Source organism: Labrus mixtus, chromosome 11, assembly GCF_963584025.1.
Source record: "Labrus mixtus chromosome 11, fLabMix1.1, whole genome shotgun sequence".
Classification (NCBI taxonomy): Eukaryota; Metazoa; Chordata; class Actinopteri; order Labriformes; family Labridae; genus Labrus; species Labrus mixtus.
In genome coordinates, this window is record NC_083622.1 from 16,417,709 (window position 1) to 16,442,178 (window position 24,470).

The window sequence follows — 24,470 nt, forward strand, 5'->3', positions numbered from 1 at the left end:
AAATCCTGTGCACAAGGCAAGTAAATTATATAAATGGATTTCTAGACTGTGTATTAAAGAACCTGACCTCAACATCAACCAAGGTGTGTTGAGCCCCAGCAGGTGCTGGGCTCCTGGCTCATGTGGGGATATGCTCCTGTATCCCTGAAGCAAAGGTATGAAATAAAAGAGGAGGTCTTTATGTGGAAGATAACGGAGACTTTCCATTCACATGCACTTTGTATACAATATGCATGTCCTAATTGGTGAAAATACTTATACAAATATAAATTAAGCTTTCAAAATGGATTTATAAGCAACTTTAACAGTTCTGTTGTTGTGTACCACGATTATGAAAAATCAATAATCTTCTGTTTTAATGGTTCCTTCAGTCAGAGCTCCATTGCTGACCTTTGAACTCTGGGAGATGGAGTTTCTTCTCTCTCAGATATTTAAACAAAACGATCAAAGCATTTATCAGAGCTATGGGAGTTTATGTTGGAAGGAATAAAATAACACTTCTTTTTAGGTGCATCTCTTCAGTGTTTTTTAGGTTTTTATATGATGTTGGTGTTTGTCCGGAACAATGATATAAACAATCAATGAACAGGAGTAGAATAGAATGAATTTATATTTGAATGACATAACTGAGACAAATTGGAAATAAACAATACTTTAATTACATGAAATCACTCAACAAGTCTCCAGAAGTCTTTTTAGGCTGGTCAAATGTATTTTCCAGTACTCTGTGTTCCACTTTAGCGGTGTTTGCCGTAGCGGTTGAAGCGTCTGTAGAGGAATTTGATCCTTTTCTCCAAGTTGTGTCGGTCCAAGGTCATCATTCTGTCTCCCACCATCTTCTTCTTCCTAATCAGACGCTGCAGTTCATTGCCTTTGAAAGCCTTCAGCCAGCAGGGAGCAAGGACGAGATCTTTGGGATGAGCCTTAAAGTCGCCTGCAGAGAGAAAGTGATGACATCAGGTTCTGTCCAGTGAAAAGTGTGTGTGAGTAAAAACGTGGTAATGTGGGGAAAGCAAAGTTTATCAAAAGACTGAGGGCTGGAATTAAGATCAAAACCCAACAGAGAAAATCTGAGCATTGGTTTTAAGGTGTTTGGAATTTATTTTTCTCATTTTTAAAGTTTACCTTGTCGAACTGTGTGGTACCACAAATCCAATACCAGTGCAAGGGAAAAAAAGATACATTCCTAATGTTTAAAGCCATATTACAGGTACTAACCTTTTTTCAGTTTGATATGATTGTTATCAGTCTTGTTGTCTTGAGCCCTGACTTAGGTTACAACTTTTTTAAACATACACAAAAAGAGAAAGTTTAAAATAAGCACCAGCTAAATACTGATTAAATAAGAAAGTGGCTGTTATTCTTAAGACTCAAAATAACATTTAACAATTGAGTGGCTGGTTAACTTGAACATTTATCCACTGGTGGAATGTAGGTGTTTATTTTAGATAAATACATAATGAATTTGATAAGATAAGATGTGACTGTCATTTATAACTAAGAAAGAGTTTCAATAGATATATCTAGGAACACATTTGACCTCTGATTTTCATTAGACTCTCTGTTTACACATTATTGTTTTCTCTGTAATCTGTTCTTCCCCACCACTCTCATGGCATGTGTTGGTATTGTACCAACTCCACTAATGACATGAGAAACGTTTGAATCTAAAGACGCTTATCCCAAAGTCGTCTTACACACTGTGACATCAACCAAAACCAAAAATGTTCAGTCAAACAAACACGCTTAAAAATAGTGCTAATAGTCTTTTTACTGGTTGGAGACACTTACCTAAGATGCCTATGTTATCATAAACTCCAAACATGCTTCGCTTTTCAGTCCATCTGTCCACCTTCTTCAGTTCAGGGATGGCATGCATCCTGATCTGGCAGCATGTACCTGGAGAGAGTCCAAAGTTTGATGTCATCGTCTACACATCACATCAAGTGTACAAGTACTACATTTATTAAAAAGTCAACAAAAGATGGCCATCATTTCCTTGTAAGTTCCACCTTGTCAAATGTGATGTTAATCCTGCTTTTACTGATTTGTATCAATGTTAACAGGAGCCAAAGCATAGATATTAAGTTTTAAACAATTAGTCTTGTTTAAAATGTAAAAAAAGTACAAATCAAGACAAGGCCTTACTAATTGATTAATGCGCATCTACTGATCTTATGTTACCATTTGTATTTATTGTACAGCTTTCTTTACTCTCTTATTTAGGTGTGCTCTTATTGGATTTTTAAGTGGCCTGTTCCTGCTGTTCATGTCAAAAAATAAAATGCTGCTCCTGCAAAACAGACAAAGGCAAACGGGTTTGAGCAGCGCACTGAAACCAGGACTTACTAGTAGAAATTGTCCTGGATGTGCGGAGCAGTGACCCAGCAGACTGACACATGGACCCTGCAGCTTTCAGCAGTCCTCCAAGTCCAAACATCTTCCAAATGTTCTACAGTAGAAACACAGTTTTCAATGTCACGTGGAAGGTATTCAGTTTACTAAGGGAAAGTGATTATTTTACACGAAATAAATGTGTGCGCTGGTCGGGTATTCTTCAAACACGACTTCAGCTTTTCGTGTATCTTTGCATTGACCCCTAGCTTCAGCTTTTGCTAACACATTAGCTACTTTAAACGCAGTTTATGAACATTACCTGTTTCAGCGTCGAGCAGCAATCGTGTGACAAGATGATCTCCTTTTATGACACCAACAAAACATAAAGTCTGGTCTTACGCGTTGATCTACCGAGTATTTTTTAATTATTATTATGATCGGGGCTTCATCAACATGCTCCTAGTGGCCGCTTCCATCTTACTCTGTGTCCCACAATGCATAGCGGCGCTGTACCGCGTTGTCGGTAGAGTGGCGCACAAACAATCGCTTGAAGGTCTTTGCACCTTTTCACAACCCTCTCTAACCGGTAGGGGGAGTTAGCGACACCGGAGGGCAAAAGCCATCGAATAAACGAGATTGTTACTGAAAAGGTTATATTTGAATTTTAAATGAGTCAGACTTCATGTCAGGAAATTAGTATCAAAGTAGTATCAAGTTGAATCAAATTAGGCTACCAAAAGCGTGTGTATTAAACATATTTACAGTCTATGGTAATAACACATGCCAAAAAATATCCTACAGTAATAATGAAGGGAAAAGAGAAAACAATGACTCCTAAGCGATTCTTTACAATTCATTCTTGGATGCATTTTATACAATACCCTTTTGGTGAGGTCTCTTAAAGACCAAAGAGATATTTTCAAATTTATTGAAATGTATTGATATTTTCAAGTTTGATTAATCTCTCTCTCTCTCTTTCTCTTTCTCTCTTTTCTCTCTCTCTCTCTCTCTCTCTTTCTCTTTCTCTCTTTTTTTCTCTCTCTCTCTCTCTCTTTCTCTCTCTCTCTCTCACTCTCTTTCTCCCTCTCTCTCTTTCTTTCTCTCTCTCTCTCTCTCTCTCTCTCTCTTTCTTTCTCTCTCTCTCTCTCTCTCTCTCTCTCTCCACACACACACACACAAACTGATACTTTCAGTCTTACTGTTGTAGAACTGGATGGAATATTGTGTTGGGCAATAAACAAGTGTGACCCAAACTGATCATTGTGTATTTTCATTTTTGCTAAAAAAAAAAAAAAAAACGTCAGTGGAAAAATTGGAAATTGAGACTAGACAAACCATTTTTAAACACGAGATTCCATTCAACTTTAACCAAACAATGCAGTGACCTGTGCAGAGAAGAGTTACTGTTTATGTCTGTGTAGGTCCTCAAGTCATCCAGGTCAAGTTAAAAATTCAAAGCTTGATTCAAAGGCCACTGGACTGGAGTGGTTAAAGATCTTGCACAGTGTGTTTGTATCTTAAATTTAATGTTAGCGATTATGCTGCAAGAAAGAAAAATGCACAGTACAAATAATAAATAATAGAGAGAAATGGATCCTCTACATTTACTGAAAGATAATTGATACGTTAGGTTAGGCTATATTCCCCTATCATAATTTCCAACATAAACATTTACAATGCATAATGCTTTCTCATCAATACAAACTCACATTTCCATGCAGCTCTTAACATCACTGTGCTGATAGAAATGCTGAATTGACAAATTTTAGAAAATTCTCAGCAGAGCAGCATTGTTTTTTCTAACCTGTGCTCTGCTTCCTCTGCCAGTAAAACTCAGTGGAACAATATATTTCGTCACCTACACATATAGACCAGAATGCTCTGATAACATCACACCAGTTATTAAAATGAAACAGCAGTTTGGTTTATAGTAAGTCACAAAGTCTGATATTAATGTGGTGCTGCCTTTTTACATGTTACATGTCTGTGTCAAGATACAATGAGAGCTTGACAAAGGAAAAAACGACTCATTATGCTCTATTTCTAAAGAAAAAGTCTGATTTGACTATTTTCCAAGATCATCTTCATTAACATGATCTTTTGGATTCCCTCAAGCTCAAAGCTCAGTAGTTTCCATGTGAGGGGCACTTTCCTTCGCATACTTTCACCTCATATTCAGATACAGTGGAGGTGACTAAACATCAGCTTGAGGAAAGACCACCTCACACACAATGACACACTCGTGCCCCCAAAGCTGTGCTTCAAAAGTTTGACAGGGATTTACATTCGGTGGCTGACAGAGTTTGGTGTGAGGAGGAAGTTCTGCGGAACATGAAAATACTAAATGTATCCATCCCCCAGCAGTCACATGGCTGCTACCATGCAGAGAAAATGTCTCTAAAAGGTGAAGAAAAACAGCTCTTTGGTTTCACCCACGCATATCCAGGGAGAGGCCCATCTGTATAGCTACGTGACTATCAATCTGTGATTTACACTTAGCAGGTTTTACAAGATTTCACTTTGTTTAAAATTGCAAAAAAAAAGTTGGAAAAGCTTTTTTATTTGCCTTCTACTTATACATTCTTTTCCCTTTCACAAGTGTCTTGAATTGCCTCTTCCTTCACAATCTGTTTAGGGGTCCGTCTGATGGAGGTCATTTCAGTCTGAGGTACAAATGGGCTGTTGCTCAAAGTCCACCCCACATTGGCTCCATGAGGCCAAGGAGTCACGTTACAGATGACAGAAACATCCTCCACCCCATATGGAAACGGATGGAGAAATGGTCACTGTAAAGGATTCAGGTGCAGCATGAGTTCATTGACAGCTAATTACCGAAACAGTCTCAAAACAGTTTGATTTATTAGTTCATTTGAAAGGGGCCATGCACAACACAACACTTGGGGCCAGTTTTAGCTGTAGCCAATTGACATCTTTGGTCTCTGGGCAGGACGATTTAAAAAAACACATAAAAAAAGTAAAAATAAAAAAGTCTTCACAGTTTGGTATTTATTCATATTAGTAAAAAATACATGATACATTAACTTGGGTTCTATACAAAGGTTTAAATCAGTGATCGCATGATTGGTTGACATGACAAATCTTGTTATAAAAATACGGAAGCTTTTGAAGTCTCTGATATGGGTTGGTTTCTCTACATGTTATAACATATTTTATTGAAATTGAATCTATTATTGCATTTACAATAAACTACTTTACCTTTGCTCGACATCTGAATACTAGAATATTGACAGGCAGCGTAGGCCTGTTTATAATGCGGTGATAATGGTAACAGTTGATGTAAAGGAAAAGAAGCGAGAGACTGGAGGGGATGATTCACTCTCACGAATATCTATCAGAACCAGAAACCATACTAAAGTGCCTCATTCTCGTCATACTGCTGAGGATGATTATTATGGTGAGAGCTGCAAACGTAAGTGACTGGCAGTGACGAAGAGGGAGTGATGGGTTGGTCTTGTGTTCGCACTTTTGCCATCTCAGTTTCTAAGCAAGCAACTAGAGCTTCCTTGAATGCTCATGGAGTTATTGGCAAACACTAATAGTTGTGTACACTCACAACTCATATCACACTCATTTTTAAGTCAGCAGCGTTCACGTCAATGAGTGGATGTTGCTCACTTCTCATTTTGCAAAGAAGCATCTTTAAAAATATATATTTTATTTTGAATGATAAATACACAATATCCTACTTGAAATGTTACGCATGCAGTATGTAGTCCTTGCACACTGAAACAGGTTACATACTGTGACAAAAAGTACGTGATACGAAGAAGGGAACGGAGCAAAGCAGAGAGAATCCGTGGGAAGAAGTGGGTCCCCGTGTTTACATCTCTTTCTGACAGTTTCCAAGATGAGACTGACAGACCGCATCAAAGCCTGGCTTGTAGGCGAAATCACATGATCAGAGGAGAAACTACCTTACATGCTCCACCCCATCAGCACCCACGGCTCATATAAAAAACAAATCAACCTGAAAACACAAGAGAGAACACATCAAGCAGAAAGAGAGATAGAGTAGAGAACAGATCAGACAGAGGTTCAAGCGAGGAACAAAGTAAAACAACACAAAGATGCGGTTGGAGTTTTTAATCCTTGGGATGATTACCTGTTTTATGAAAGGTACATTTATATTATAGTACCACTGTTTTTTTTTGGTAATAAGGTGTACTTGTGAATTTTTATTTATGAGGTTTAACATGCTCATTTTCACGTGATTTTTGTCTTCATTTTTCTTCTACAGGGGCTCAGTGTGAGGCAACTGAGGTGTTTGCTGAAGCAGGCTCTGAAGCTTTACTACCCTGCAAATGCAGCCCCTCATCCACCCTTCCCCGTGCCATCATCTGGAGCAAAGCCAACAGTGGGTAAGATAGATTTTGTTTTGCAGTCTACGCTTCTCAATTCCCATTTCCCTTTTGTCAAGCTCAAAATACCAGAAAAAAAAAACTTCCAGTTTCACTGTCTACTATCCTTCAAGTTCAAACTAAAATCTTGCATCTATATGCTGATGACACTGTATTGTTTGCGACAGATCGTCCCCCAGCACAATATGGAGAATGGAAAGGAGTGGTATGCAGTACTGGGGCTCTGGCTGGACACAGAAAGGAATCCAACGTGCACGATGCACCAACTCCCAGCTTGAAATAGGCGACTACAGCCTTCAAATCAACAGTGTGAGGGAGGAGGACGGAGGATATTACACCTGCAGAGTCAGTCCAGGAGACCAAGTCCCCCAAAATCGGGTCTTGCTCAGAGTTATAAAAGGTAAAGGCACAGAAACACAGATTTAAGATGCAGATATTTTGACTGTTTTGACTGTCAACTCCATTGTTAAATCAGTGCAGTAGATCCAATATAATAAGACAGTTAAAAAGCATGTTGAAACTCAGCAATTAATAGATAAGACTTTTAATAATAAATCATTCAGTGATTGTAGTATTTAATAGTCAAAACAGGAACTACTGAAAAATTATTCAAAATATCATAACAGAGATATAACCAGCGACAGATTGAGGAATACATTAACAACACTAAGCTGCATTTAGAAACGATATAACTTACTAAAAGACGTGTGTCAATAAACTCATCGGCACCTGATTCCTTTACAGTGACCATCTCTCCATCGGTTGCCATATGGGGGGAGGATGTTTCTATCACATGTAACGTGACTCCTTGGCCTAATGCAGCCAATGTGAAATGGACTTTGAACAACAGCCCATTTGTACATCAGGCTGAAATGAACTCCATCAGACAGTCACCTAAAAAGGTTCTGAGGGAAGAGGCAAATTCGAGAGTAACTGGAAACTGGACCTGTGTCGTGGACTACAAAGGAAAAGTAGTACAAGCTTCTTCAACTCTGACCGTGAACGGTATGATTCTTAGCCAAATAAATCTGACGTTTCTTTAGAAATTAACAGCCGATGCTCTAAAACTCTCCTCTTTCTCTCACAGGAATCATCAACCCATCCACAGACAGTACTAAACTGTATTCTGCTGTGGGATCTGAGGCTAACCTCCCCTGTGTGTTGTCCCCTGGTTTAAACCTCTCCAGCTCAGCTTGGGAGAAACTGAAACCTGGGTCCCTTTTCAAACCTGTTACAGGTCACCTTCCCACTACTTTCTCTCCATCCTCACCATCTTCCCAGACGCCCTGGGACATATCTGCTAGTTTAAAAGAAGTTAAGTTTGAGGATGAAGGGAAGTATAGATGTTCTGCGACCACTGGAGGACAACAGTTGACTCGAATTATGCAGCTCGTCGTTGCAAAAAGTAAGCTTTCATTGTTTCCATTTAGGCCTACTTAGAATAACACAAAATCTATTTTCTTTTAAAGATACATTATATTGTCTCATTCTTCTTTTAGTTGAAAGCAGCGTTGTGTCAAAGAAAAAAGGGTCAGTGACTCTTACCTGCCAACTGACGGACACCAGCGATGTCACAGACTATGAATGGGTTCATGTGGTCTATGGTCTTAACGGCACCCAGTCGTTTGGGTCCATCAAGAAAGGCAAGACTCTTATTTTAAACAAGGTGTCTGAGGAGAACTGGGATGAATGGGTTTGCCGCTTCTACGGGAAACAGGGCATCTTGGGAAATGTAACACATCACTCTCAACTAACGAGTAAGTGCTCTCCTCCTGCTTCCCTCTATGATAACGTGCTAAGAATGTCATGTGTTATTTCTTTCTGACTGTTTATATGTTGTTTTACCCCGAAGGTGGCCTGACTGGAGAAAAATCATCAGCTGCTTCACCTAACACCGCTGCCATAGTCGGTCTCAGCTTGCTCCTGCTGGTTCTGCTGCTGATTTTGGCCCAAATGTACAAAAACCACCGAAGGGTAAAGATCTACAATACTTCAAATGAATGTGAAGATAATGATCATTCAAAAACTCTAACCTTAACCTGTTTTTTTTAAATGGAAACTTGAATGTGAATTATTCAGTTTACAAATGTATTATTTCTTAAATTTAAAATTCTGTTTTAAATAGAAGATTTAAAATCTTGAACTAGGGAAATTATTTTTTTTGTGTCTAGAAAATTCTTTGCATAAGTTTTGCTGGGAAGAAATGTCCGTATCTCATTAACTGTTTTTTTTCTGTTTAATGGAAAACAACAATAAAAAAATAACAATGCTTAACATTAATTCCCCTGTTGAAACATGCATACATGCATTTTTGTATTTCTTAAAGTTTGAAGCAATCTCATTGTTTCTCATGGTTACTACTTTTCTCCCACAGAGGAAAAGGATCTTTCAGTACCCAGCACTGGAGACGATCGTTCATACGGCCTCCAATCAGCAGGAGGAGAGAGAAAGGAGCCGAGGAAAAAAGTAAAAACACATTTACGAACTGAAAAGTAGCGCTCATCAGAAGTGAGATCTTTCTTTTCACGCTTGCAATATGTTAGGAGACTTAAGTTTGCACAGATTTGTAAATTCAGCTACTTTAAGAGCAGACATTGTAGCAGTACCATTGTTGTTTAAAAGCATGTATATTTTTTGCTTACTAGAGTTGCAATTGTTTCCAAATATAAAACTGAATGTAAATAAAAAAATAAAGATTATTTGCAAGAAATAAAGTTGTTTTATTTTTTTCCATTATATACAATCAAAGCTCTCAGGTCAACTAGAGGGTGAAATACATACAGATATAAATAATATACAGACATTCTATAAAAATATTTTTTCACTATATTTACAGAAAACACTGACAACAAATCATAGTACAATAAAAACAATCATCATTGATCACAATCATTATTATAGGCTACAAGTCCAGGATGAAAGTTTGATGGCAAGATGGTCATTTAACATTTTTGTGTGCTTCAGATACTCATGAAATAAAATCACTTGCTGTCCTTGTGCCGCCCGCCTGTATTTCACGTTCATGGACTGAACTTTAGGTTGTTGTTTAGAAGTCTAGTTTATAACCCACTTAGTGGCTTCAGGACTCTGTAGTGCAGTGAGTGTTACATCTGGATGACCTCCCCGACATCTTGCTCTGATGGTTCATGAGGATCCCATAATGTCAAAGATCGGCGGATGCCCTCAAGAAGCCCCTCAGCTCCGGGTTGTAAATTATCCATGACCTCATCGTCATCGAAGCACCAACCTGACCAGTCCACATTGACACCATCCGTGAAGATAACACTAAAGAATGAGAGGAAAGCACATTAACAACGGTTTGTCTTTTAAGATGTTCTCTGTATGCACCTACAACTTACTACTATCGATGTTAAGATTCCTTTGAACTAAATCGACCATGTTCTGTTAATAAACCATTAAAGAATCTCTAAGTATCAGCATGTAAAATATAGTCATTAATACACTTTGATAGTATTCCAAAAAGCTAAATTACAGGAAAGCATGAAAACATTAATAACCAGTGTTTATGCGTCCCTCGTGTTAATATGAACTGTAGGCTTTGAATTCAGAGATATTAAAGACAGGGTAATGTAAGTTTCCATTCTTACAGAGCAGTCTGTCCATTACCAGCCTACTCAGCAATGAAAACTCATCTCAGAAGTAGAGATTTGACAGTTTAAATATACATTTCCAGATTAAGTGGAAACGCATATTTTAAATAACCAGCCTAGTGCAAAGCGAGCTGACGTGTTTCTATGATTTAAAACAAAAGAAGCAAAACATTCGACATGTTAGGGCATTAAAAAAAAGATATGCAGCAAAGCCAACAAGTGGAGACTGTAACCGTGTGGTGGATAATCAGCTATGACACAGACTTTATGTAATATCATAGAATACTCTCTGTGATAGTAGAGGAGGAGCTCCTCTGAAGGTCCTGTGTGTCAACCTGAGCTTTTCTTAAAATGCTGTTAAAAGTGACAATTAGCAACTCAAGCTTCAGGTCTGCAACTCTGAACTCTGTGCTTTATTAAAAGGATAACATGAAGCTTCTATTCATCTTTATAAGTATTTGCCTTTTTATTATTTAGTAAATCAAAAATGTCTTTATGTGTTTGCAATAATTAGAGAAGAAATGGAAAAAGAAGCCTTTGATTTGATGTTTTTTAACTGCTTTGGATCTTTGTTTTATTTGTTAATTAATAAATCATTATTTTGCTCATTAACATCCCAGTGCCATCCTTTCTTAATTCAAGTCAGGGGGGAGATAGTTGTGCTGGTTATGCTGTCAATGATGCTAATACTATCGTTGTGTTTCAGTTTGTATCTGACCTTTGCTGTGTAGCTTTGGTCCATTTCTGTTGGAAACACTGTGAGCAGTGACTCTCTTATGTATGTGGGCTGATATTTTTGTGGTTTTGTACAGTATGCATTTGACTGTGTGCACAATGTGCACTTGGGACTTTTATTAGTAGTGATGAATATTTAAAAGTGACCTGTTTATATTCTTGTTGACTCAGCACTTTATTTGGTCTGTAATGGAAGATGCCAACAGTGTCAGTCAAGAATCCTGGCTGCTATATTCAGTGCCTCTCTCCCTTTTACCTTTTTTACTCATTAGCTAACATGTTTGTCTGGAGACAAAATACATAATGGAGATGATTATTTTTAAACAATAAATGTGCTTTAAATGTAATTTTTAACTTTTAAGTATACGGGTGACATTAGAAGCCGGATCATCAATTTAATACAGTTTTCTGAACTTACTCTTATTTATTTTTTTTTTAAATTAAATTTGGAATTCTTTATTAATTAATAAAATGATGGGACTCTAGAGTGAAGCTTATCAGGTTTGCAAATAACATGATATTGCTTTTTAATAAGGGGCATGGTGGGATACTGAACTAGTCTAATGTGTGTCTTTGTTAGTGGTGAAGTGTATCAGTTTGTATCAGTATCAGAAGTGTGTTGTTAATACAGAATGTCATCTCCTTGGTTTGATATTGAAATCTACAAAAATAAATAAAAAATGTAACTTCTCAAAAACGAGTGCAATTGCAAACTTTGCTATACTCACCTGTATCTCTTATCATCGTCATCCCCGTCCACCAGTTGCTCTTTCCATCCCTGACTCACTGTGGGAGCTCTGTGTCTCATCAGCTCCACCTCCTCCTCCCACTCTGTGTCCCTATCGCCATCACTGGGTGGTGGTGACGGTGTGGTGGAATATGAAGGAGAAGGAGGATTCCTTGACCTCAAATGAGACACTTTCAAATATCTGTTTCTTTTTAATCCATCTTTTTCCCTTACTCTAACTTTGGCTCTTTCCAGAAGATCCTCCAGGGGCGAGGCTTGTTCGTTTCGGGGTGAGAGTGGGAGCTGTGCATCTTCTGCAAGGGGAAGTGAGTTTAGACTGGATTGATGACGGAGTCCATGGCTTCCTTCGATGATGATGTTAGGGATGGAGGCACTCCGTTTGGTTTTCATTATGGGCCTTTTTTCATAGGAGTTTACTTCAGGCAGCTCAGGTTCAGAAAATGTTTGTGGGTCTGGAGAGTCTCTATCATGCATGTTCAAAAACATCCCCTGGTTCGGCTTTAGGGAGCCCAGTTTAAGCACCCGCAGTGTATCTGAGCTATTGCCAGAAGAAAGGGAGTTTCTCTTCATATTTCGGTTGTACTCAGAGTCAGAGTAGTTGTTAGATGAGTCCTGGAAAAAGTGCCTAGACATCTGAGTAGAGGAGCCCTGATGTATGCTGACCGGCCTCCTCCTCCGTAAGCCAGGTGACTTCAAATTTTTGGAGAAACCCCAGACACCTGGAGGTGTTTCCAAATCTCCAGTTTGACTTAAAGTGGAATTCCTCCTTGTGTCCTGCTTGACAGACTGGGAATCTGAGTATCTCCTTGTAGCTAGTCCTTCTTCTCCTGGTTGTCTGAAAGACTCAGTCCCCTCCCAGGTAACTGCCGGTTGGTAACGCGGTTGTGAAGAAGTTTCTTCATCCATTGGGTAGTCAATATCTGGATATTCACCTAGTAAGCGAACATGCGGTCCTGTTGTGTTGTATTTTGATGTGTTAGCTGAAGTACTGTGATGCAAATTATCCAGATTTGGAGGAGATTGCACCTTTTGGTTCCCTCTTCTCTCCTTTGTAATCCCAGATTCAATAATTTTCTCCTCCTCCTCTGGATTCATCCCAAACTGTTCTCCTCTTACTCCCAATTCAATCCATTCATATCCTTTGACTGGTTGTTGCCGACCAGCAAAGCCCTTAAGAGAAAATGTATTGTTATTTTTATAGGGCTGGGATTGCACAGTAGGCACACCAGTACTGTTTGTGGCCACATTATCAGGAGATTCATACGGTTCCTCTGCTTCTTTGGACGCCAACATCCCATTTTCTGATGTGGGCATAATAAGTTCCTCATTAAGTTCTTCCACAAAAGTCCCTGCTTTTGGTTGTGTAAGAGGTTGTTTGTCGGTCTCCAAATAATCCATTTTAGCGTCTGAAACAGGTTTGGTCTCCAGCATCTGGAGTGTCCATTTTTCCAGTTGTCTGATGTACTCTGTTTCTCTCAGTTTCCTCAGTGTTTCCTGACAATATAACAACAAAAATGAATAAGTAAAGCGTTTAACAATGATTGAGATAATAGTTATTTCAAAGTCTGTTTCATGTCATAAAGCTAAGAGTCCTCAGTCAAGCTAGCAGATCTACAATGCTCAACTTATACATTCCTGTGCAGCGTTAGCTAGGTAGCTAGGAATAATGCTAACTACAGTCACCATCTTAGTTTAACATGTTAGCATTCTTAAGTTTGCTAATTAGCACTGAACACAAAGTCATGGACTGATGAAATTCAAACTCAAATACTGGCTTAAGGGTGGAACTAGAGTGAAGGAGGTCGTATGAACTAGAGTGTGGTAGGGGTGGAACTTTTCTGTTATTTCACGCAACAGAGGTCAAGAAAGTTCACAAAATTTTGGAAACAAACTGTATGGCCTGTTGGTGTCTTTTGGGGAAAAGTCAGTATGGTTTATTCACTGGGGTCCGTTAATGTCTGTACACATTATAAAGTTGCTCTGACACCAGAACCAGAATCAGCCTCCGACGCTTCCTACGATGAGGTATCTAGTATGCTGGTCAATGTACCAATATAATGTGGTGACTGCAAAATAAAACTACCTCAGTACTGTGCTCCCATATTTGTGTTAAAGCTGGAAAAAAGTGCCTAATTAGTGTTTTACGACAAATAACAGTTTATTTTATCTTACTAGTAGCCTATAGGGATCTCAGTATCATTCAATTCTCCTGTTGTATTGGAACATCACTACAAAATTTCAGGGCCATCCGTCCATTAGTGTTCAAGTATAATTTAGACTGGACAGAAGTGTTTAAGAGGCAATCCATCAACAGATGGACACATGGCTATCCCTGGAGCCAAGCTTCTTATATTAGACCATTACCACTATCTTACAGGACTTTGTCAGAAATGCACATTTTTACCTTTGCCTGCTGAACGGTGGTGACCCATTTGGAACAGCTCTCTGGGGTGCTGGCTGCAAATATGTAGACATTCATAGCACTCTGAAGCTCGCCTACCTCCACGAGAACAAAAGAACCTGAGAGAGGTGGAGGAATGATTAGTGGATCTGCAATATGCACAGAACCTAACCGCCTTCTATTTCTTTTGTGTAAAAGTGTTACTCACAGCCATCTTTTAATGGTAAGCAATATGTTCTGTCAAGGGCCAGAGGGGGTCGTACTACCTTCAGCCGCTCTCCTTTCTTCTGGACTTTGGTCATTAGAAGAACATCTGAGAAAAGCAGAGCCACCACCTCCAGCTGCTAAATACCACACGCAAGGAAACACAAGACATTTAGAATAAGTAATGACAACAAGGTTCTGAAGAAACAGATGTAAATGTACAGCTACTGAGTGCACTGCCTCAGCTCACCTTGCTGTCTTTTCTCCCCCGAATCTTCAGGTTCTCCTCCAGGAGTAGTTTACGAACCACTTCCGTACCCACTCCTCTGATGGGGCAGGTCAGGGCAAACTGGGAGATCTCACGGACTAGCTGTCAAGAAAAGTAATCTTGAGTAACCATCAGTAGCAGAACATAATATATATTATTAATATTATAGCCTGACACCCCAAATGTATTATCTTGATTAAACATCCTGTCTTGTACCTAAGATTTTCTTTTTGGGCATTTTGTGCAGAGAGATAGGACAGTGGATAAGAGTCGGATATCAGGGAGGAAGAGAGTAGGGAATGACATGCGGGAAAGGAGCCCCAGGTCAGATGCGAACCCGGGCCGCCCGCTTGGAGGACTATAGCCTCCATAAATGGGCTGCGTGCTCTAACCACTGTGCCACCAGCGCCCCGCGTACCTTAGATTTTTAAGGAAGAAATTAAAACAATACTGTGTCAACAGAGGTGCTGCTTGTCAACAGGCAAGGCAGGCAACTGCCCGGGGCCCCAGACCAGCAGCAGCTGTAAATGTGCAAATGTGCAAAAGTGCTTATTTTGCAATGACAGTATAGGAAACCTCCCTAAGGGATACCCATCTGACCGACCTCCCTCTTGTTGCCCTGCTGAACGCTGGTTGGAGGGTTGATTTTTGCCTTTTCAGACTGTATGTCAAGTGAGGCCTCGTAGGCTGTCGGTCCAGCCCAAAACAAATTTACCCGCAAGGACAGTATGTTACGATAAAACATCATATTGTTATGTATGATAGTTGTATTTAATATTAATGTAACTGTGTTGTACTATAGCGACCATAGTGTTATATTCTATTCATCCTATTGTATCAATTGTGTGGTATCATATTCTATCGTTATCTTATTGTATCAACTGTGTCATGTCGTATCCTATTATTATTGTGTTCTATCATAATCATGTTATAACAAACTGTATTGTTATGTTTTTGTTATATAGAAACTCAAACTAATAGAAAAGAAACACAAAACAATATACAAATCAAAGACTATAGGATAGAATTTATCCTCAGGTATAATTAATGATATCTTAACGTAGTGTATTTGTGATGTAATGTAAGAGAGGTCGTTTAGTCTGTGTTGACGCACCATGCTTTGTCTGGTCGGGTTTTATATGTGGCTCCGTGTTGTAGCTGGCATGAGTACAAAAAGCATCATCATTCAAAACAAATGTTCATGAGGCCATAAAGTTCAGGTCAGATATGCAAATCCATTTATTAAGAACAACATAACTATTATGTTACTCAAAAACATACAATTACACGCTTTCCCAACGGTCTTGCCAAAAGGGGTTACAAAGGTCTTACCATATTAAAAAAGACTGACTTCCTCTGTGCACAACAATCAGCATCCTCTGAATACAATTTAGCTCCCTGCGCTCACGGTGCCACCCAGTGGTCAGCCCAACAACAAAATAAAACCCACCAATAATGGATTCAACAGTCTGGGTGTCGAGCTTGTATGTAGAAGACATTAGTGAACTTTTTCGACTCTGGTTTATTAACAAAACAGCTCTAGGTTTGAGTTAGTAAGTGAGAAACAGTCATATTTTACCTTGTCTATTTCTTCATTGATTCCTTCCACCTCGTATCCCTCCACCCTCTGAGCAGAGATGACGAGAGCGAGCTCCTCATCTTTATGCTTCAGGTAGTTGTTGATACTCTCCAGGAAACTGATAACACAGGATATCTGGAGAGAAGGGAGAGAAAGATGTTGAAATTTAAATTTTACTACAGCCTTTTCTTTTTTTTTTTCCCTTTGACTAACAAGACATTAATAATTAATACCCTTAAAAAACTGTATTGCTTTTAATCTGAGATATCCTTTGAAAATAAAATGCTAGATTTTAACATATTAATGTATTCCTCACAATTTAAAAGTTTCTCACCATGCCCACAAGTTTGTGCTGCACTTGAGGATCATGGGTAGTTTTCAGCACGGCTTTCAGTAGAAGAGGGTACTTTGTGATCCTCTGATGGGGTTTGGCCTGCATGTCCCCGAGACGCATCCGATCACACTGAGGGTGAGTCTCCACCCACTGGATAGGACAGAAACACAGGAGCATTGCCTCAAGTCAATGGTTTTGATTTAAAGAGGGGTTCTTATTATATTGACCTTAAACTGTGAGTAAAAAAAGTAGTAAACAGAGTGAATATAAATGATCATGTCACCAAAATTAGAGCCTAATAACATCCTGACGTAACCTACTGTAGGTCCTATCTAGGGATGCAGATAGTTAAGGCTTAATTTTTCAGCGTTTTGCCCCTCTCAAGGCTTTATAAAAACTACATATAAAACCATTCTATTAAACCTCTCCCATTAACAATGTTCCAGGTACTCTGGTTAAATCATAATCCTACTGTAAAGAGTTTTTACCCAAATACATCCCAATGAAAACGTATCACAAGAAGGTGATGATTATGCTGATTTTTCAAGACTTAATTCCTCATCACATTTACACATCAGAGTGGAGGGCAGAAGACGTATATCTTAAGAGAAAAAATGTCTACCGAAAGTAAAACTAGCACCAAGGAAAAAGTGTTTTTGTTATGTTTGATTTGCAAGCGCAGACCCTTTAAACACCCACTGAGTACCCTTTCCTCATCAAAGGGGCCTTGGTTTGTTTTGTTAAACACATAACTGTATATCGCCTCCCACTCAAGGTGACAAGTTTGGTGTTATGACATAAGTGAAAAAGCAAGTGTTGAAAAAACACATTTACAGTAAAGGCCCCTGGTCTGTAAACAAGACATTGTTGTGTATTGGAGGGATCCATGTTTAAATCATAAAGCAATAAAAAAAATCTCTTCTAGTCCGCCAGATTTTTTATCTTCCGCTCACTGTTCCTATAGATGTCCTGTTTTCAGATTTTTAACATTAAAAAAACTCATTTGAATTGCTGCCAAGGCTCGATGATCTGGAGAAGACTTTGGTGTGACAAGTCACTATGACAGGTCGCCCTTAAAGTTATGAAAACTTCACTAACCACACAGACTACCATTAACAACAGGATTTGTAGTCTGAATTATATTCCGCTGCCCTCAGAGGTAATGATGGTCTGTGTGTAAAGGTTCATTTATTTCCACTGTGAGTTGTCTTCCTCACATCTGACACTTCCTGTTTATGCACAGTGCATGTTGTAAAGAGAACAGGTGTCTGCTGCCTATAGAGTACCTGGACGTAAGTGAGAAAGTGAGGGCTGCTCTCCATCAGCCTGCGTGTGAACTCTAGATTGTTTTCCTCCTCCCAGCAGTAATGTCGATAGCAGGAGAAGCGCTCGTGGAACTGTGGAAAAAAACAAAATACAGATTATGTACGTGTTAAAACCTCCATGCATTTACTGTACATGTATTACCGTAATTGGGAAGAGGCGTTTTCCAAAGAGAAGAACTCCACAGAGTAGCTCAAACTACTGTATGTGCAGAAAGCTGTAAAGAGCCTTTAATTAAAGGAGATGTAGAGACTCTGATAGATCGACTCAAGAGATGTCAGAGTCTGATGTGGCTGAAGACAACAACTTGAAAATGTAATAAAAAGGTGCAGTAGCTGTCTTTGATGTAGGTTTTGGTTGTGTATCTACAAAGCATTGGATTAAAACAGAACTGGAAGAAAACTGTATCTAATTAAGAGCATTTAACCGTTATCAGCCAAATACACTGACAACACCGTGTGAAGGTGCTCCTGATGCAGAACGGCTCATGTTGGAGTAATATGATTACATATTATATAATGGATTTATTGTTCTGATGCTTAACTTTTAGCCTCAATCTAGTTAAATTTAGCTTTTTGTATCATGATTAATGTGCTTTATGGTACTTGCAGTTTTTTTCTTTGTAACAATAGATTATAATTGACATCCTTAAACAGGTTCTTGGGAACTTAAGCTGAAAATAACTTGTAATATCTCCATATAAGGTAGAAGAAGTACAGTACTATACACTTGAATATAAAGTAAAATTAATAGAACAACCTCTGCAGAGTACTGCATGTGAGAAAATAGACTTGAGCAAATTAAAAACTAATTTGTTTCCCCTTCAGACAGGCAAAAACACATAAACACCTTTGAACATGTTGGTAATGTGTGCTGCAGACGGTGAGTTCATACCTGCAGGCAGCCAGCCTCTAACCCCATGGGGTCAAAGGGCTTGCCTGTCTTCCGGACTTCCTGTAACATGGGATAGATGACCTCCTGCCAGAAGAGCTGGTGTGCAGTGATGACAGAGGGGATGTTTGAGAAAAGCAGCTCAGGGGTCACCTGCCACAGGGGGAAGTCAAAACAAAAATAATAGTGTTAAAAGTTAAACTCCCCTGCTTTCTGGCATTTTGTCTTCTCAATGGAAATGTATTGTTGTGCTCCATTTTCCACTCGTGTGTTGTTTTCTGAGCGAGAGCGGATGTTCTCTGTTTGTCAGCCAATGCGTGTCAGTGGTATGCAGAGCAGTGGAAACTAGGCCTCATTAATGTAGAAGTGTGCAGAAGTGTTTCCAGTCTAAATGAGGCTGCATGCTCAGCAGACTGACCTCTAGGAGAAATCCATGCTGGTGCAGGTTGACAAGAGCTGCAATGACCAACTGTGGGGAGCAGACACATATTTGTTTAACATCCTGTGGAAAATACTTTCTCAGCTCTGACATACATAAAGAAGTCTGTATTCAAATGAGGTAGCAGGTAAGAATGGAATATTACGTCTCTGATGATAATTAGCTTGTTGATGTAGGTGAGCTCGGTGTGAACAAACTCCCACAGCGCCTCCTGCTGGTGTCTCTGCATCTTAGACATTGTCTGAAAATAAAAACAAGACAGAGGAGGGAACAGGACATATGATTAAAATGATGTGAAAAATACATATTTTTAGCAGGAATTTTACAGAAAAAACACACAAGAAGTATTAAATGGATATGGCTAAACTTTTTTGTCAAATGCAATTTTTGCTCCGTCTTCCACAGTTTGTAGATCATTCCTACAATAGACACACTTTTAAACAAAGCTGTAGGCCTGCTTAAAAATACATATTTATATCTAATTTAAAGAATATATTTTTGTGAACATCTTCTGATCTCCATGAATGCCGAATCTAGAAATTGGTTTTGTAAGAGTTAGCCTGTTTAGCTAGCTAAGAAGACTTTCCTCCAAACACGTTGTAGGCTATAAAGAATATTTTTGGATCTTTCATTGACTTCATGACTGTTAAAAATGTTGAGTTATCCCGTACTGAATGAGAGTGCACTATATCTGTCCAGCTCTTCTCCAGTGTTGTTCCCTGATTCTCCTCCTCCCACCTCCACTTCAGACAGACTGGCACAGCGTAGGTCCCCAGATCCTGCTTCAGCACATCCAGCTGACCTCGCTCCTGGGGGGGTTGTTGGGACAGGTAGTACCAAATTAAGAAGTTGAGAAGATAAGAACGTAAAAACACACAGGTAAGGGAATAATGATTTATTTCTGGTGTTGCACTGAACCATGTGTTACTTTTAAAAGTGTACCAGTCGAGCAACTACAGGTTTTTCAGTTGTTGGATTGTGGGTTAATGATTAGAGCAAGTGTTGACTGTTTCTCAACATGTCAGCGTGTAGCTTAATGAGCTTGAGACAAACATAATACCTCAGACGCCGGGTTCTTCTCAGACACACCCTGATTGAACAGGACCTGTCTGAGTGCAGCTCTGGGTTTGGCTCCTGCAGATGTTCCTTTACTCACTGTGGCAAAGTCAGTCACCACCTTCTGCTTGGTTCTCCTCTGGAAAGACACGCGAAATAGAAAATCTCAGTTTATGCATTTCATGAGAAAGCACCAGAGAATTAATTACAGTTATTGTGAATTACAATTATTTTTTTTTATATAACAAACATTAAAGGATTACACCAATCTGAACTGTGTTTATGCTTATTATCGAGTTTTGCAGAAAGCAAAAGGCCAGGGCCAATGATGGTGTAACAGAATTTTGACATTTCCTTAAGTGTCCTATAAAAACATTTGATGTATAATGTAAAAAAAATACTCCATTCAAAGGTTAAGTCATCATTAGAAAATATGTACAAAGTACAAAAGTGTAATGAGCAAAACGAATTAAAGAAGAAAAAATAAAAGGCCCCTGGGCATTTTGGGCCGCATCTTAATAAACTATTGTGATGATTTATCCGCAAAAAAATAAACACCAGCTTCCTGATTAAGAGCACATATACCAAAAAATGTTGCCAGTGAATATATGTTTGCAAGTTAGACCGTGTGCAGGAGTAAGTCCGACTCATCACCTGTCTTATGACATAGATCTGCGATCAGCTAATTCTGCCATTTTATGAGGACAATGAATGTCAGTAACAAGGTTCTACAACTTTGTTTTGATGTGGAGTTGAAAATATGTCAAACTAATATCACTTAAAGAATATCTTATTTTCAGTATGTTTCATAAATGATTGTTGGATTATTGAAAAGGAAGCTAAATGCATTGTTGCTGCCCTTGATTTGTAAGATAACCTAAACAAATCAAATGTGTTGTAACAATACAGGAATATACCTTGACAGATTTTTAAAAACTTTTTAAACTGGGAAATTAATCTAAGAGATCAAATCAGAAAGGGGAGTTTTTTATTTCTGCATCAGTTTAAGATGGTTATAATTTAAAGTAATCTGCTAAACAACTTCAAAAACATATTAGATAAAAGAAGTGCAGTAAAAGTGCATCACACCATCAGTGATGTGTGTACATTTCTGTCCTGTTTCACTTGCCTGATAGCCGATACTGTTGAACTTGTTTTTGTCTGACGACCCCCGGTGGTGTTGGTTTGTCTCTGCAGCTGCTGTCATCACGTCCACAACATCTGTCACTCTGCTTTCTGTGTCCCTGTGTCTCTCCCCGTTCACAGTGTCTCGCCATGGCAGCGCTGCTTCTTCCATCACTGATTAATTTCCCCACCAGCCGTCGTTCACATGTGGTGCTTTTGAGGAAAGGCTGAGGATAGGCACGTCAGGTTACTCATTGCCAACAATGAGTAACGAGGATGTGTTAGTGAATAGTTTGACAGAATAGCTTGTTAGAAGAAAAGGCTTCAGAAGAGAGCAGTAAGTGGAGGACAGAATGGAGGGACATTGTGTTCTTTGTGTTCAATTTAAAGTGTTTATTTTAAAGACTAAATCTTTATAGACAAACAAACAAAGAGAGAAACAAAAGCTGGATTATTAGCTGAACTATAAATGCACAAAAGGATTCATTCATTGTTAAAATTCGCTTTTTGGCTTCCGGTCATCAAAATAAAACATGTCTCCTGGCCGCCTGTTTTCTGTGTCTACTGGTTATTAAAACTCATTAAGGATACATTCCCTTGTTTTATTTATAGCTGGATGATTTGTTTTGATAAAGACAAGTTTAGCGTGACATGACAGTGACCACAGCATTCATGCTTAAGCTATTTGCATACCATTGTAAGCTTAAAAAGGTATGAGACTCAAGGAGATGATATATTAAAAACAAATAAACTATAATAGAAATGCTGAAGACATTTCAACTCTAATGGAAGCATCAAATCTTTAATGACTATCTAAGGGATCCTTCCTTAAAAAAAGTTGAGTTTTTAAAGATTAAGTTTAGACATCTGTGGGTTGTGATTTCCACATATTGATCCTCTGAATAGAAACAATGTCCAAATAAAGATTCTCTTGAGTGCACCTTAAAGTTTTTCAACTGCACTTCTGGACCAGGAACCCTGAGAGGGTCCACACAGAGAGCCTGTAGGCTGTTTGGCATTTCATGAAACCATGAAAAACATTTGAATTTCCTCAGAATATAATATTCACAAGGTCTTGTCCAAGTTTTAAATGTGTGATGACATATCAAAACAAGAGCTGTGAAGAGCTCCAATAATCCAGTCACTCATTCATAATAAACAAAGATTGTATGAAAGTTAATAAAACCAACAAACCTGAATTCACGGCTGGGAAACTCGAGTCGATTTTTCAAAACAGAACATTTCAAGCTGAAGGGATAGTGACAAAATAAAAACGAAAATAGAACAAGACAAAAAAATAAACTAAATTCCTGTAGTAAAAAGGTCCAACTACTCTGAGCGTCACTTTCCGAGGACTTGTCAAAGAGCAAGTCAGAGAAGCAGAGCTCATGACTGTGACAGCAGCACTGATTTAAGATGACACCAGAAGATTCACACGGCTTCAGCTCCTGTTACTCTCTTGAGCGGATAACAATGTTACTCCAGGACTCACATATCCAACAACTGTTCAACTTGAGGAACGTCCTGCTGCAGATTTAAGTTACAGTGAAGAATGTGTCTCGACACTCTTAAAGAGACTGTTTCTCACAGAAAGGACTCAGAGATCGTAGAAGTGACACTTTCATACGCTGCTGTGTCACTGCAGTAAGGAAATACTGCACACTGTAAATGCAGTGTGGGATTACTGCTTTAACCTAAACCTAGTGGTTAGTGTGCGCGCCCCTATGTAGGGAGGCTATAGTCCTCCAAGCGGACGGCCCGGGTTCGAATCCCACCTGTGGCTTCTTTCCCTGCATGTCATTCCCCGCTCTCTTTCTCTCCCCTATTTCTGACACTATCCACTGTCTTGTCTCTAAAATAAAGGTATGAAAAGCCCAACAAAAAGAAACCTTCACAACATATTTAAACAGTATTAAGAAGTCATTCTAAAAGCAAACACTCAACAGACAGGTACACTTTGCTAATCTTCACATGCTTTCCTGTCAAACTTCAAAGGATCAACGCAAGGGCTTTCATCACGGTGTCATACCTGTTTACAATCCCTGTCTGTATCCTGTAATAATACAGCAAGGATGTCTGACATTATGTTATACTACAAGTGGAATCCTTTTCAAAGACTGATACTATGTCCATGAGAACAGGTTTTCTGTTGGATTTGAATCCTCAGTTAATCAACACAAATGCCTGAGGACAGCTCGTCGACTTAAAACTGCAGCTTTAACATGAAAAGTGACTTACAGTAGAGAAAAAAGTATTGTACACCCTCAACTTCTCCCACTATTTACTCTGCATTTAAATAGATCAAATTATAAACTTTACCTGGGCTTGGTTGGATCCATTTTGTTTCACCCAGTCATCTTTTGCTTTCTGTGAGCTTTCTCCTCCTCTTTCTTGCTGCCGGGATCGGTCCCGCCCCTTCTCTCCCTTTCACCTGCACCCCTGCCCTATGCAACTGGCCCGACGGGAACGACGAGATTCTGCAGCCAACAAATCAGTGTTCAGGCCTGGCTAATGTGTCGCAGTTAGAAGTGTTTAGAGGAGCGGAGGTGGTGACTGTTTTATTTTCAGGATGAGCTCTTGTTGTCTCACGTCAATCAGGCTCATTGATCAGTCTGAGCTAACATTGGGGAAGTCATTTCAGAAGGAGGAAGTGGAGGGGTGTTTTAATGGGCTGTTACGCAGCAGATCATAAAACAAAAAAGATCAAAAAACAGAGATGTGAAAAATGAAGTATGAAAATCATCGAAAATAAAAAGTGTTTGATTAGTGGAGTGTAATGGAAAACGTTACTAGCTTAGCTTTAGGGTTGTGGACAAACCAAAAGAATGTAGCTATGGGAAAGAAAGAAAGGAAAGATCATGTGAGGTCACACAAATGCATTTATACGACGGTTAAACACAAGACATCAAAGCAAATGTGATCAGAAGTTTGGGGAAGTGAGCTGGAATGCAGACTGGCAGCGTGCCTCATGTTTAAGACACTTTAACATCCTCATTAACACACATGTATTCTCACCAACGTCAAACCAAACTCAGATACA

The 24,470-nt window shown here is 39.0% G+C and overlaps 3 protein-coding genes across 5 annotated transcripts; 1 reads left to right on the plus strand and 2 right to left on the minus strand.

The window, feature by feature from the left end:
* Positions 1-636: 636 nt before the first annotated feature.
* On the minus strand, positions 637-2,837 carry mrpl51 (mitochondrial ribosomal protein L51). The gene is made up of 4 exons (XM_061049339.1): positions 2,657-2,837; positions 2,350-2,452; positions 1,792-1,899; positions 637-934 (listed from the first exon to the last, which is right to left on the minus strand). Exons 2-4 carry the CDS (start codon positions 2,438-2,440, stop codon positions 738-740), a joined length of 396 nt encoding a protein of 131 aa, XP_060905322.1. The 5' UTR covers positions 2,441-2,452; positions 2,657-2,837; the 3' UTR covers positions 637-737.
* A 3,470-nt stretch (positions 2,838-6,307) lies between these two features.
* LOC132983046 (contactin-2-like) lies at positions 6,308-9,430 on the plus strand. The gene is made up of 8 exons (XM_061049269.1): positions 6,308-6,474; positions 6,596-6,716; positions 6,884-7,116; positions 7,461-7,721; positions 7,804-8,121; positions 8,216-8,473; positions 8,569-8,690; positions 9,091-9,430. Exons 1-8 carry the CDS (start codon positions 6,426-6,428, stop codon positions 9,184-9,186), a joined length of 1,458 nt encoding a protein of 485 aa, XP_060905252.1. The 5' UTR covers positions 6,308-6,425; the 3' UTR covers positions 9,187-9,430.
* Positions 9,424-24,019, minus strand: plekhg6 (pleckstrin homology domain containing, family G (with RhoGef domain) member 6). 3 transcript variants are annotated; one of them, XM_061049203.1, is made up of 15 exons: positions 23,750-24,019; positions 21,435-21,657; positions 20,310-20,444; positions 19,921-20,058; positions 19,395-19,490; positions 19,229-19,279; positions 18,814-18,963; positions 17,883-17,993; positions 16,597-16,746; positions 16,263-16,397; positions 14,666-14,785; positions 14,420-14,552; positions 14,215-14,330; positions 11,791-13,304; positions 9,424-10,001 (listed from the first exon to the last, which is right to left on the minus strand). In XM_061049203.1, exons 2-15 carry the CDS (start codon positions 21,600-21,602, stop codon positions 9,821-9,823), a joined length of 3,198 nt encoding a protein of 1,065 aa, XP_060905186.1. In that variant the 5' UTR covers positions 21,603-21,657; positions 23,750-24,019; the 3' UTR covers positions 9,424-9,820. The 3 variants fall into 3 exon arrangements, with proteins under 3 accessions (XP_060905186.1, XP_060905184.1, XP_060905185.1); XM_061049201.1 differs by having other exon boundaries at positions 14,420-14,555; XM_061049202.1 differs by lacking the exon at positions 23,750-24,019 and adding an exon at positions 22,625-23,713 and having other exon boundaries at positions 14,420-14,555.
* Positions 24,020-24,470: the final 451 nt, after the last annotated feature.

Coding starts and splice junctions, on each gene's coding strand:
- mrpl51 (XM_061049339.1), bottom strand. CDS start 2,440: ATGTTTGGACTTGGAGGACTGCTGAAAGCTGCAGGGTCCATGTGTCAG. Junction 1,900..2,349: donor ATCCAGGACAATTTCTACTA/GTAAGTCCTGGT, acceptor GACTCTCTCCAG/GTACATGCTGCCAGATCAGG. Junction 935..1,791: donor TGATAACATAGGCATCTTAG/GTAAGTGTCTCC, acceptor TTCTCTCTGCAG/GCGACTTTAAGGCTCATCCC.
- LOC132983046 (XM_061049269.1), top strand. CDS start 6,426: ATGCGGTTGGAGTTTTTAATCCTTGGGATGATTACCTGTTTTATGAAA. Junction 7,722..7,803: donor TTCAACTCTGACCGTGAACG/GTATGATTCTTA, acceptor TTTCTCTCACAG/GAATCATCAACCCATCCACA. Junction 8,122..8,215: donor GCAGCTCGTCGTTGCAAAAA/GTAAGCTTTCAT, acceptor TTCTTCTTTTAG/TTGAAAGCAGCGTTGTGTCA.
- plekhg6 (XM_061049201.1), bottom strand. CDS start 21,602: ATGGAAGAAGCAGCGCTGCCATGGCGAGACACTGTGAACGGGGAGAGA. Junction 16,747..17,882: donor ACTTTCTCACTTACGTCCAG/GTACTCTATAGG, acceptor TGTCCTATCCAG/TGGGTGGAGACTCACCCTCA. Junction 16,398..16,596: donor AGCACAAACTTGTGGGCATG/GTGAGAAACTTT, acceptor CCTTCTCTCCAG/ATATCCTGTGTTATCAGTTT.